Source organism: Geotrypetes seraphini, chromosome 2, assembly GCF_902459505.1.
Source record: "Geotrypetes seraphini chromosome 2, aGeoSer1.1, whole genome shotgun sequence".
Lineage (NCBI taxonomy): Eukaryota > Metazoa > Chordata > Amphibia > Gymnophiona > Dermophiidae > Geotrypetes > Geotrypetes seraphini.
Window position 1 is genome coordinate 152,701,114 of NC_047085.1, and position 12,443 is coordinate 152,713,556.

General features: G+C 40.8%; 1 protein-coding gene across 17 annotated transcripts in view; it reads left to right on the forward strand.

Moving 5' to 3' along the window:
- The window catches only part of PTPRM (protein tyrosine phosphatase receptor type M), a 1,237,515-nt gene that overhangs the window by 1,158,379 nt on the left and 66,693 nt on the right, over positions 1–12,443 (forward strand). For all 17 annotated transcript variants that reach the window (XM_033934018.1, XM_033934031.1, XM_033934023.1 and 14 more), the window contains one exon: positions 1,519–1,673. In XM_033934018.1, the coding sequence (XP_033789909.1) occupies positions 1,519–1,673 (155 nt within the window). The remainder of the gene's footprint in view (positions 1–1,518; positions 1,674–12,443) is intronic.

Consider the following 12,443-nt stretch of genomic DNA (forward strand, 5'->3'; position numbering starts at 1 on the left):
TATTGAGCTCCTTAATTGACAGAATCTGCTTTTGTACTTTATTGTGATGTCATCCTGCTCAGACATTACTGGAGCAATTGCATTAAAGGCCCCTTTTATCAAGCTGCGCTAGGGTTTTTTAGGGTGAGCCGGCGCTGTACATGCTCCGACACTCGTAGAATTCCTATGAGTGTCAGAGCACTTACCTTGCCAGCTCGTACTAAAAACCTCTAGGGCAGCTTGATTAAAAAAAGGGGGGGAGGGCGTGAATGGAAAGCTGTTCTAAACTAAACTAAACTAACTAAACTAAACCTTGGGTTTATATACCGCACCATCTCCACGAATGCGGAGCTCGGCACGGTTTACAGGAAGAAAGATGAGAGAGGAACTACAGTGGAGAGATTAAAGAGTTAAAATGCATTTTAAATTTGAAAGTGTAAAAATACTATCTATTCTGTGAATCTTTTTTTATTTGGTTATTGCTGTTTTTGTGACAGTACTAGGAGTATGGGAGAGATGCCAAGTTCTTTTTCAACATTTTTTCTACATTTCTTATAATTGCTATTTAAATTCCTTTATTGTTTGCTCTTACTTTTTTTTTTTTGATAATTATGCAAATCTATAAGATCGGCTGCAGTTCTTCAGTCAATTTATTTTCTTCTGCACAGAACTCACTGGACTCCAAAGAAACTCACTAAACTCTCTAAGAATTCATCCAGCTTGTGCTGGTCCTATGAAAAATCTGAAGGCTCGTTGCCCTCACATGATATACCATTGTAATCATCTTTCCCTATATTGGGATAGGGGCTGGAACACCATTTCTTCCATATTACATATAAATGACCCTTTGTGTCTCAAGATAATTATTCTTGGACATCATGGCCTTTCATACACATTATCGGACCAAAATGCAGGTTTACTTAATATTTTATTGTTCTCGGCTATTAAAAATATTCTACATTGTTGTAAAGACCTATCTAAGGTGGAATACTGTTTGCCTCACCACTAAATTCGAAAGTGTCATAGTGGAGAAACATAATTCTTCCAATACATTTCTTAAGGTACGAGTCATCTCAAACTCTATTGTGAATTAGATCCTTGACATCTGAACTATTGACATATTGATTCATGATGTATAGATATATGCTACTACATTTTTCATATGATCAGGCATAGAGGATGCCTTTTCATGGTGCCCACTGGGAACTCTCTCTCTTTCTCTTCCTTTTGTATCTTCACATGTATACTGCTGATACATTTTGTGCTGGTTTTGTAACGCAAGATTGACATGGTTCATTCGGTCAGAATCATTGTGTCAGAATCATTGCTTCTCCCGTGTTTATTATTATTGGCTATGCGACTAGACTCTGGCATGTCTTGGTTACCATTTGTGTATTTTCTGTATTTACTTTATTACTAAATTCAATAAAACTTTTGAACTTAAAAAAAATTATGCATTTGATGATTATGGTAATCTATAAGCTTTCTTTTAAATTTTTTTTCTCCATTTTCTCCACCTGACACTTTGTTAATGGACAGAGGGGTGCAGATGAAATTCGAGAAATACGTCAGTTTCACTTTACAGGCTGGCCAGATCACGGTGTGCCATACCATGCTACAGGTCTTCTGGGATTCGTACGCCAAGTCAAATCTAAAAGCCCACCCAATGCAGGTCCACTTGTCGTGCACTGCAGGTAAGCTTCATACAAGATTAATCTGTCTTTGCAATGATCTGTGAGATCTCAAAGTTTCCAGTCTCATGAAATACTTGGAAATGTGTTAACATTTTCCAATAACTGCTGACAGTTTTGCAGAAGCTTGTATACCATTCTTTTTCTAAAATCTTATGGATTTCTTTGTGTCTCCTTAAGTTCAGTCTCACATTAAAAAGAATGACAGAAAAATGTATCTTAGCTGGAAATCTATGTTAGGTTCACTGCATATACCCAAAAAAAAAAAATTACACACCAGCATAGCTAAATTTAGTGAGTGAAGCTGAGCTGTTGCATCAGAACAGAAATATTTACAAAATTAATCTAGTTTACAGCAGAGCCATATCTTCTACCAATTATTTAATTGCTAAGGAACAATGTTTAAATATTGTGGTATTTCTTCAGCTTAATTTTGTGGAGTGACCCTCATCAGAACTTGCAAAACGTATCAGGTTTTTTTTCTGTTGACAATCAGTATTGAGTCAGGCATACAAGTCGATGACATCGTCCAGCAGAGCCAGGACCAAACTGCTCTCCGAGAGCTCAAAACTTATAAAGTTCTGAACGTACTTGTATGCTGCCCTACCTATATACGTCCTCCATCTGGTCAGTATACTGTTGAAATACTGCAACCAATAATTTTTTCTGGACTGTTATTTTTTGTGATTGGGATTTCTCTTTGTGGGAAACTTCCATCTTGAGGACGTACATCCATTCTGTTTCATCTGTAGAGGTTCAAGTCAAGACCTTGAAAACTGATTGTTGTGTTGGTAACCCATTGAAATAACCAGATTGAAAATCTCCATTGTCATTGGGACCATCTTTATGATCTTATTTCTGCAGTAGTAGTACAATTCCGGTTACTGCATCTCAAAAAATATATTGTGGAATTAGAAAAGGTACAGAGACAATGGATAACTTCCCTATGAGGAAAGGCTAAAGCAGCTAGGGATCTTCAGCTTCGGGAAGAGACGGCTCAGGGGAGATATGATAGAGGTCTATAAAATACTGAGTGGAGTGGAAAGGGTAGATATGAATTGCTTGTTTACTCTTTCCAAAAATACTAGGACTAGGGCAGGGATCTCAAAGTCCCTCCTTGAGGGCCGCAATCCAGTCAGGTTTTCAGGATTTCCCCAATGAATATATATTGAAAGCAATGCATGCACATAGATCTCTTGCATATTCATTGGGGAAATCCTGAAAACCCAACTGGATTGCGGCCCTCAAGGAGGGACTTTGAGACCCCTGGACTAGGGGGTATGTGATGAAGCTATAAGTAGTAGATTTAAAACCGGAGAAAATATTTTTTCACTGAACATGTAATTGAACTCTGGAATTTATTGCCGGAGAATGTGGTGAAAACAGCTTAGTAGGGTTTAAAAAAGGTTTGAATAGTTTCCTAAAACAAAAGTCCATAGGCTATTATTGAGATGTCTTGAGAAAATCCACTGCTTATTCCTAAGAATCTTGCCCGGCACTTGTGACCTGGGTTGGCCACTGTAATGGAAACAGGATACCGGGCTTGATGGACTTTCGGTCTGTCCCAGTATGGCAACGCTCTCTCTTTCTCTTCCTTTTGTATCTTCACATGCATACTTCTTATTTCTGATATGTCCCATTCTTATTTCTGATGTGTCCCATGATAACTGAGGTTCTACTTTGTTTTAGAATGCTACAGTATGAGACACAGACAAATTTTGTGAACAGAATAAAATTTTGCAACTAAGTTTGATTGTTTGGGCTTTCTTATTTTTCATTGTACACCAAGAAAACAATTCTATTACTTCACAAGTTAGGCACCTAGACGCAGTGCCCTGAGCACTAATTCTATAACAGCATTTGGGTTCCATGATTCCATTATAGAATACTAGCATAAGCTGACATCTACATGCCTACATTTAGATACACCTACTGTATTTATGCCATGTCAATAGAAAGTGTAAATACGCATGCCTAAATGTGGCACTTTAGAATGTAACTTACAGTATTCTTTAAGTTATGCACATAAATATTGGTCCTGCCCATTCCCCTCTCATGCTTCTCTCCTAATTCTCCTATGAACACTTCCTTGCATTTACACACTAAGCAAATTATATGTCATTTGTAGAATAACGCTGAGTGTGCACATAATGCTTACAAACACAAGTGTAAACTTACCTGCATAAGTGCATTAATGTAAGAATGCAAATGGTATTTAAATTTAGTCACCAAGTTATAGAATGAGAGTTAAGTGCTTTACTGCTCTTACCATTGTTATCAGTAACCTATGATGATCATTACACAATGAGTGAGGTTAAGTTTAAAAAGAGAGAGAGACTAGTAAAGTACAGACAGCCATCAGCATGGGCATTCTGGCAAACAGAATATGCGCTCTGCTAGATGGAGCAAGAATATTTTCTCATTTTCACATCTCCAATATTTCATTCATTAACAGGGCTACCATCTTAATCTTCTGCTTTGTCATATTTAAGTATTCCGTTTTCTTTAACTTATCTCTTCCTCCCAGTTGCTATAGAAAATTTGCTGATATCTGAGCCTGCTGTTCTGTGTATTAGATTCACTTTCTTGGTTCTTTATGTACATATTCTCTGCAAATGATATTCCTCTCTTCCTAATGTGTGACAGAAGGTCATGAAACTAGCTTTAAAAGGCAGTCTGCCTTCTTCTAGTTAAGGCCATAGAACATATTCAAGTTTAAAATACTGTGTTTTAGGTGGTATAGAGCCTATATTTCTGGTGCCTGTGGCTCAGGGTGACTAAAGTAGGGAAAATCCTGTTATAAATCCTGTGTTTTAGGGTAGCACTGATAGAACCTGCATTTTTGTTTAAAATACTGTGTTTTAGGTGGTATAGAGCCTATATTTCTGGTGCCTGTGGCTCAGGGTGACTAAAGTAGGGAAAATCCTGTTATAAATCCTGTGTTTTAGGGTAGCACTGATAGAACCAGCATTTTTGTTTAAAATATTGTGTTTTAGGTGGTATAGAGCCTATATTTCTGACTCACTAGTTTTTAGCCATTGTGTCTGATTAGGTGGAGAAGGGAGGGGCTCTGTTTTACTTCTAAGGTTAATTGCATTATCTTTGGGACATTGCTGAAACAAGGCTGCCCTGTGAACTTCTAAAAGCTAAGTTTCTCAGCATTTCATATTCTGCTCTTTTCACTGGTTTTCAGCATTATATCTGCTTAATTTCTCTTCTCCTCCCTGTTTCTTACTAAAAAAAATATAAAAAAGCACAAAAAAATAAATCCTTCTCTTTCCTCTGTTAAATCTTATTTCCTCTTCCTGCATTTTTGTTTAAAATACTGTGTTTTAGGTGGTATAGAGCCTATATTTCTGGTGCCTGTGGCTCAGGGTGACTAAAGTAGGGAAAATCCTGTTATAAATCCTGTGTTTTAGGGTAGCACTGATATAACCTGCATTTTTGTTTAAAATACTGTGTTTTAGGTGGTATAGAGCCTATATTTCTGGTCACTTCACAACCAATCAAGATGACCTTTATTCTATGCAATCACTGTGGTGCTTTAATTCTAAGACATACTATTTGGAGGCTTAAGGCTTGCCCCATCTGTCTTCAACTTGCCAGTATTAAGGAGGAGCTCTGCAAACTTAAACAGGAATTGAATACAATTAAAGCAGCTTCCATCACTCCACAAAATCTTACCAACTTACCACCTCTACCTCAAAGAATAAAACAGCCCAGGAATAAATGGGTCACAGTAGGCTCAGGAAGACTGCGACATGTAACACAGAAACATCCACCTTCACTAATATTACCTCTACAGAATTCCTTCGCTCCACTAGTGCACTGCGATACTCAGGAAAACAGAAGGGAGGTGGGACTGGAACCAATGAAGGTAACTCAAGAGAACAAGCCAAATAAATAAGTACAAATAAAAAAGCCAAAAACAGAAAACTATTACTGTTGGGGGATTCCATCATCAGAGGCATTAACCTTGGAACACAGGGCGAGGAGACCAAAATAGTGAAATGTCTTCCAGGATCCTCAGCTACCAGGAGTTCCAGGCAAATACTGACTATAATTAAGGAAGAAACTAAGGATTTTAACACTGATGTTGTTATCCATCTGGGAACAAATGACCTGGCCAACAACTCCACACTTGCAGCACAGAAAGCTTTTCGGAAGCTTGGTGAGGGCGTGAAACCTTTTGTAAAGACTTTAGCTTTTTCTGAAATACTGCCTGCATATGGAAAAGGAGAGCAAAGAGTGAAAAACACAGAGGACTTTAATAGATGGCTCAGAGCCTAGTGTCATCAAGAAGGCTTCAGGTACATAGGAGGATGGGGAAATACATGGAAGGACAAGAAGCTATATTGCACTGATGGGCTACATATTACTACAGCAGGAAAAAGAAACCTTGCAGAGAAATTTAGACAATATTTTTCTAGGCATTTAAACTAGAAGGTGGGGGTGGTGTATGTACGAAGGACAATTATAGAGACCACCCCCGGCAAAAGAAAAGATGTGATAGTAGTAAAGGCTGCAACATAAGCAATATCAGCAACTCATTTCTTAGTATTGCAACGGAAAGTGAAACGACACAAAAATCCATACGAAAAGGAGATTATCGCTGAAAAATAGCTGGAAAGCGATGACCACAAATGCTCGCAGTCTAAGCAACAAAGTTCATGATCTGCAAGCCCTCATATTAGAGGCAGATCTAGATATTGTTGCTATCACAGAGACATGGTTCAGTGAATCACATGGATGGGATGCAAACATACCGGGATATAATCTTTTTAGGAAGGACAGAGATGGTCATAAAGGTGGAGGAGTAGCTCTCTATGTAAAGATCAATATCCAAGCGACCGAAATGCAAGGGACCTGGGGAGAGGAAGAAGCGATATGGGTTGCTCTGAAAAGAGAAGATGGAACTTCTATCTACGTGGGTGTAGTCTACAGACCTCCGACTCAATCGCAGCAAATTGATAAGGATCTGATTGTGGATATCCAAAAGTTTGGAAGGAAAGAGGAGGTTCTGCTGTTGGGAGATTTCAACCTGCTGGATGCGGACTGGAATGTTCCGTCTGCGGAATCGGAAAGAAGTAGGGAGATTGTGGATGCCTTTCAAGAGGCTCTGCTCAGACAAATGGTGACGGAACCCACAAGGGAAAAAGCGATATTGGATCTGGTCCTCACAAATGGAGAGAGTATCTCTAATGTTCGAGTGGGTGCTCACCTGGGTAGTAGCGATCATCAAACGGTTTGGTTTGATATAACAGCTAAAGTGGAGAGCAGCCGCACGATACTTAAAGTCCTAGATTTCAAACGTACGGACTTTAATGCAATGGGAAAGTACCTGAAGAAAGAGCTGTTAGGATGGGAGGACATAAGAGAAGTGGAAAGACAGTGGTCTAAGCTGAAAGGAGCGATAAAAATGGCTACGGACCTTTATGTGAAGAAAATCAATAAAAACAAGAGAAAAAGGAAGCCGATATGGTTCTCCAACCTAGTGGCTGAGAAAATAAAGGCGAAAGAGTTGGCGTTCATGAAATATAGAAAAACCCAAGAAGAGGAGAGCAGAAAGGACTACAGGGTGAAACTGAAAGAAGCCAAGAGAGAGATACGTTTGGCGAAGGCACAGGCGGAAGAACAAATGGCTAAAAATGTAAAAAAGGGAGATAAAACATTTTTCAGATATATTAGTGAAAGGAGGAAGATAAAAAATGGAATTGCTATGCTAAAAGATGCTGGGAACAAATATGTGGAGAGTGATGAGGAGAAAGCAAATGTGCTAAACAAATACTTCTGTTCTGTGTTCACAGAAGAAAATCCTGGAGAAGGACCGAGATTGTCTGGCAAAGTTACACGAGAAAATGGAGTAGATTCTGCGCCGTTCACGGAGGAGGGTGTTTATGAGCAACTTGAAAAACTGAAGGTGGACAAAGCGATGGGACCAGACGGGATCCATCCCAGGATACTAAGGGAGCTCAGAGAGGTTCTGGCGAGTCCTATTAAAGACTTGTTCAACAAATCTCTGGAGACGGGAGTGATTCCTGGGGATTGGAGGAGAGCGGATGTGGTCCCTATTCATAAAAGTGGTCACAGGGATGAAGCAGGAAACTACAGGCCGGTGAGCCTCACTTCAGTTGTTGGAAAAATAATGGAAGTGTTGCTGAAAGAAAGGATAGTGTATTTCCTTGAATCTAATGGGTTACAGGATCCGAGGCAACATGGCTTTACAAAAGGTAAATCGTGCCAAACGAACCTGATTGAATTTTTTGATTGGGTGACCAGAGAGCTGGATCGAGGACATATGCTAGATGTAATTTACTTGGATTTCAGCAAAGCCTTTGATACAGTTCCTCATAGGAGGCTGTTGAACAAACTTGAAGGGCTGAAGTTAGGACCCAAAGTGGTGAACTGGGTCAGAAACTGGCTGTCGGACAGACGCCAGAGGGTGGTGGTTAATGGAAGTCGCTCGAAGGAAGGAAAGGTGACTAGTGGAGTCCCTCAGGGTTCGGTGCTGGAGCCAATCCTGTTCAATATGTATGTAAGTGACGTTGCTGAAGGGTTAGAAGGAAAAGTGTGCCTTTTTGCAGATGATACCAAGATTTGTAACAGAGTAGACACCGAAGAGGGAGTGGAAAATATGAAAAAGGATCTGCAAAAGTTAGAGGAATGGTCTAATGCCTGGCAACTAAAATTCAATGCAAAGAAATGCAGAGTAATGCATTTGGGGATTAATAATAGGAAGGAACCGTATATGCTGGGAGGAGAGAAGCTGATATGCACGGAAGGGGAGAGGGACCTTGGGGTGATAGTGTCCGAAGATCTAAAGGCGAAAAAACAATGTGACAAGGCAGTGGCTGCTGCCAGAAGGATTCTGGGCTGTATAAAGAAAGGCGTAGTCAGTAGAAGGAAGAAGGTGTTGATGCCCCTGTACAGGTCATTGGTAAGGCCCCACTTGGAGTATTGTGTTCAGTTTTGGATACCGTATCTGGCGAAAGACGTAAGAAGACTTGAGGTGGTCCAGAGGAGGGCGACGAAAATGATAGGAAGCTTGCGCCAGAAGACGTATGAGGAGAGACTGGAAGCCCTGAATATGTATACCCTAGAGGAAAGGAGAGACAGGGGAGATATGATTCAGACGTTCAAATACTTAAAGGGTATTAACGTAGAACAAAATCTTTTCCAGAGAAAGAAAAATGGTAAAACCAGAGGACATAATTTGAGGTTGAGGGGTGGTAGATTCAGGGGCAATGTTAGGAAATTCTACTTTACGGAGAGGGTAGTGGATGCCTGGAATGCGCTCCCGAGAGAGGTGGTGGAGAGTAAAACTGTGACTGAGTTCAAAGAAGCGTGGGATGAACACAGAAGATTTAGAATCAGAAAATAATGTTAAAGATTGAACTAGGCCAGTTACTGGGCAGACTTGTACGGTCTGTGTCTGTGTATGGCCGTTTGGAGGAGGATGGGCAGGGGAGGGCTTCAATGGCTGGGAGGGTGTAGATGGGCTGGAGTAAGTCTTAACAGAGATTTCGGCAGTTGAAACCCAAGCACAGTACCGGGTAAAGCTTTGGATTCTCGCCCAGAAATAGCTAAGAAGGAAAAAAAAAAAAAAAATTTAAGTTGAATCAGGTTGGGCAGACTGGATGGACCATTCGGGTCTTTATCTGCCGTCATCTACTATGTTACTATGTTACTATGTAATAACTAAGGAATTATGGCTCTTGTTTCATATAATTAAAAAAGAAGAGGAAAAAAAGAGCAGACAAGAGGTTGGTGGTGGTGCTTCTCTAATCAACCATTAAATCATTTTCCTCTGTTCATCATAGATCAAGGGATGTATCCTCAGATTATTTATAGTCCAATCCTGTTTCCAGTCACTTCAGTTTGTTTCAGAATATTCTTTGAGCCATAACAGTAGGCAGTGGCATAAAGAGGATAGGAGGTGCCTGAGGTGGTGGTGCCCCCTGCACCCTATTCTCTGCCCCCCCCCCCGATGCTTCCATGCCACCCCCTCTCTTCCCATTCTCGTACCTCTTCAAATCTTCACCAGCATGAGAACCTTCTCTAGCCTGCTTTTCGTGCTGGCATTCCCTCTAACGTCACTTCCTGGCCCCATGACCCAGAATTGATTTCAGATGGAGCCAGGCTGGCGCGAGCAACAGGCTAGAGGAGTTGCCCCCGCTGACAAAGATTTTAAAGAGGTTTGGAGGTGTGGGGAAGGGAGGGCATGAACATGGCTTGGGGGTAGAAAGGTGCTGGTGCCCCCACCAGGATGGCGCCAAGGGCGTTCCACTCCCTCCATACTACACCACTGGCAGTAGAGCCTGTCCTGACATAGGAGAGGAATCAAAATTTATACTGAATATACTTTATATTTTCCAAAATAGACAGGAGGCTTATATCCTATACTCAGTCTTAGAGATGCCACTTGTTTCATTCCCAAAATGTACACCATCCCTTCTAATCTTCCCTTAATCAACAAAGGAGTTTGGATGTCTACCTTTGATCCGAAGGATGCTTGTATTTCAATCTAATTTTAAGCCTAACAAATCCAAAAAATTTTTTTTATTGAATAGCTCAAAAATCTGTAAACATAAAAAAAAATTCTTTCAACGTCAAGGAGAAAATTGCAAGACTATAGAATTAATTAAAACTAACACTGGGCTTTGAATAGACTAGAAACCAAGCCCTTTAGTGCTAGAAAAATAATTTGTGAAAGGAATATATATATGTGATTGTGTGAAAGTCCTCAGTTTTCACAACTCATTAAGGAAAAACCTTTCTTAAGAGTTGTTTGTTCCCATTAACCCAATTGGGTAATTATGTGAAACATCTTTGGATATCTCATGTGCAAACGTGTAACAAATCAAATTAGTGCAATAATCAGTACTGTCCTTTGAACAAATGTCTTGCAATCTTCTTCAAAATCATAAATGTCTATCGTACATGTTCACTGAATCAACAAAACACATATGTGATGCAATAAAATCAAATGTTGTACAGGTTCAAAAATATTGTCCACAGTCACAATCTCAAAACTGGGTACTTATTTCAATCATTTAAATGCTTGAACTCAATTCAAAGTTTTCAGTGGCGTGCCTTCAGCTCACAGAGCTCTGTTTCGGAGGAAACCCCTCCTTCTTTGGGAACAAAGGATAAAGGTATGAGAAAATGGCGCCATTTGACTTATTACACTAATTTGATTTGTTAATCACTTTCTTGGTTTTGACCAATACCGAATCTGTGGCCAAAATTTGCTGCTGGATTTCAGCCAAAACTGAAGCTGAAATCAAAACCAGCCACGCCCAGCCCCCACTCCTTCCCTCCTTCCTTCTCTGTTGCTGTCGCATCACCCCCACCACCACAACCACCAGGATCTCCCGCTCTCACTTCATCTCTCCTTCCTCTACAAACATAAGAAGCCCCTCCTACGGGTCTATCCATAGGCCTTCCCCAAGCCTACTTTACCCCCTGGTGGTCTAATAGCAGGTTGGGGCAGGAGGTTGTAGCAGCCATTTTGAGACTGGAGACGGCACAGGCAGGAATGACCTCAGATTGCAGTCAGCACAGGGAAGAGCAATCTGCAATCACTCCTGCCTGTGCCAACTCCAGTCTCAAAATAGCTGCATCAACCTCCAGCAGTAATCTCACAAGTCTGCCAGCTGGAAATCACGGTAGCTATTTGACTGCAGACACGGGAGAGGCAGGAGTGATCGGAAATTGGTCCTGCCTCAACTTGCTGCTATCCCCAACTCGCTACTAGACCACCAGGGCAGTAAGGTAGACTTGGGGGGCAGCCTATGAGTGGGTCTGGGGGGTAGTGGCAGCATATGAGCAGGCTCATATGCATCTTAAGCCCAGGGTAAGGAGGAAAGCTGAGGGAGAGAAGATGACTTTTCAGTATTTTGTCAAAACCGGACAAAAGCCAAATGCAGATTTCAAGCCACTGAAACCTAACATTGGTCAGCCTCTTTTAGAAAATACTTATCCTTCTAGCTGAGAGATTTCTATTTAAAAGTATAATGTGAGCTTCAATGTTTGAGATCAAATCTAGAATCAGAGTTATTCTTCAGACTTATTCCATGTTCTTGTCTAAAGTTGTCACATCTTTTTTGCCTACAATTCTGTTTAAAACAAGCAGATATCCTTTCAGCTCCAAGAACGAGACCCATCATACTAGAGCTTCCACAGATGCGGCCCTCCTGAAGTCTGTCTTGCTGAATATCATTTATAAGGCAACTGCATGGTCCTCTCTTTCTACTTTCACTGTGCATTATTGCTTGGACCGAACCTCCCCACAAGAGAGTGCCTTTGATCAAGCAGCGCTTGTCAATCTGTCCCTCAAAGCTGGCAACACTCACATTCTGTCACTGCAGGCTGTTCTTGAAACTGGAAAAGTACAAAAAGACTAAGCAGCTTTATGCTTCGGAGTCACCCACTTGTGCACTTAACTCATTCCTGTTTGTGGATGGAAAAAGCTACGTTGCTGACCTGTAATAGATGTTTTCCATAGATAGCAGAACTGATAAGTTGCATATAATCCTCATATCTCTCCAACAGATGCATGAATATTTGAGCTCTGGAACTAAGGAGCTGAGTGCATCACTGTGTGTGGAAAGGGCAGAGCATGCTCAGATCTTATTGCTGACCTACAAGTGTGTTCATTCTGCTGCCCCTCAATATCTCTCCTCATTTCTCTCTCCTTATACACCTCCCAGAGAACTTCGTTCCTCGGCTATGTCACTCTTAGCGTTACTCTTAAGAACATAAGAAATGCCT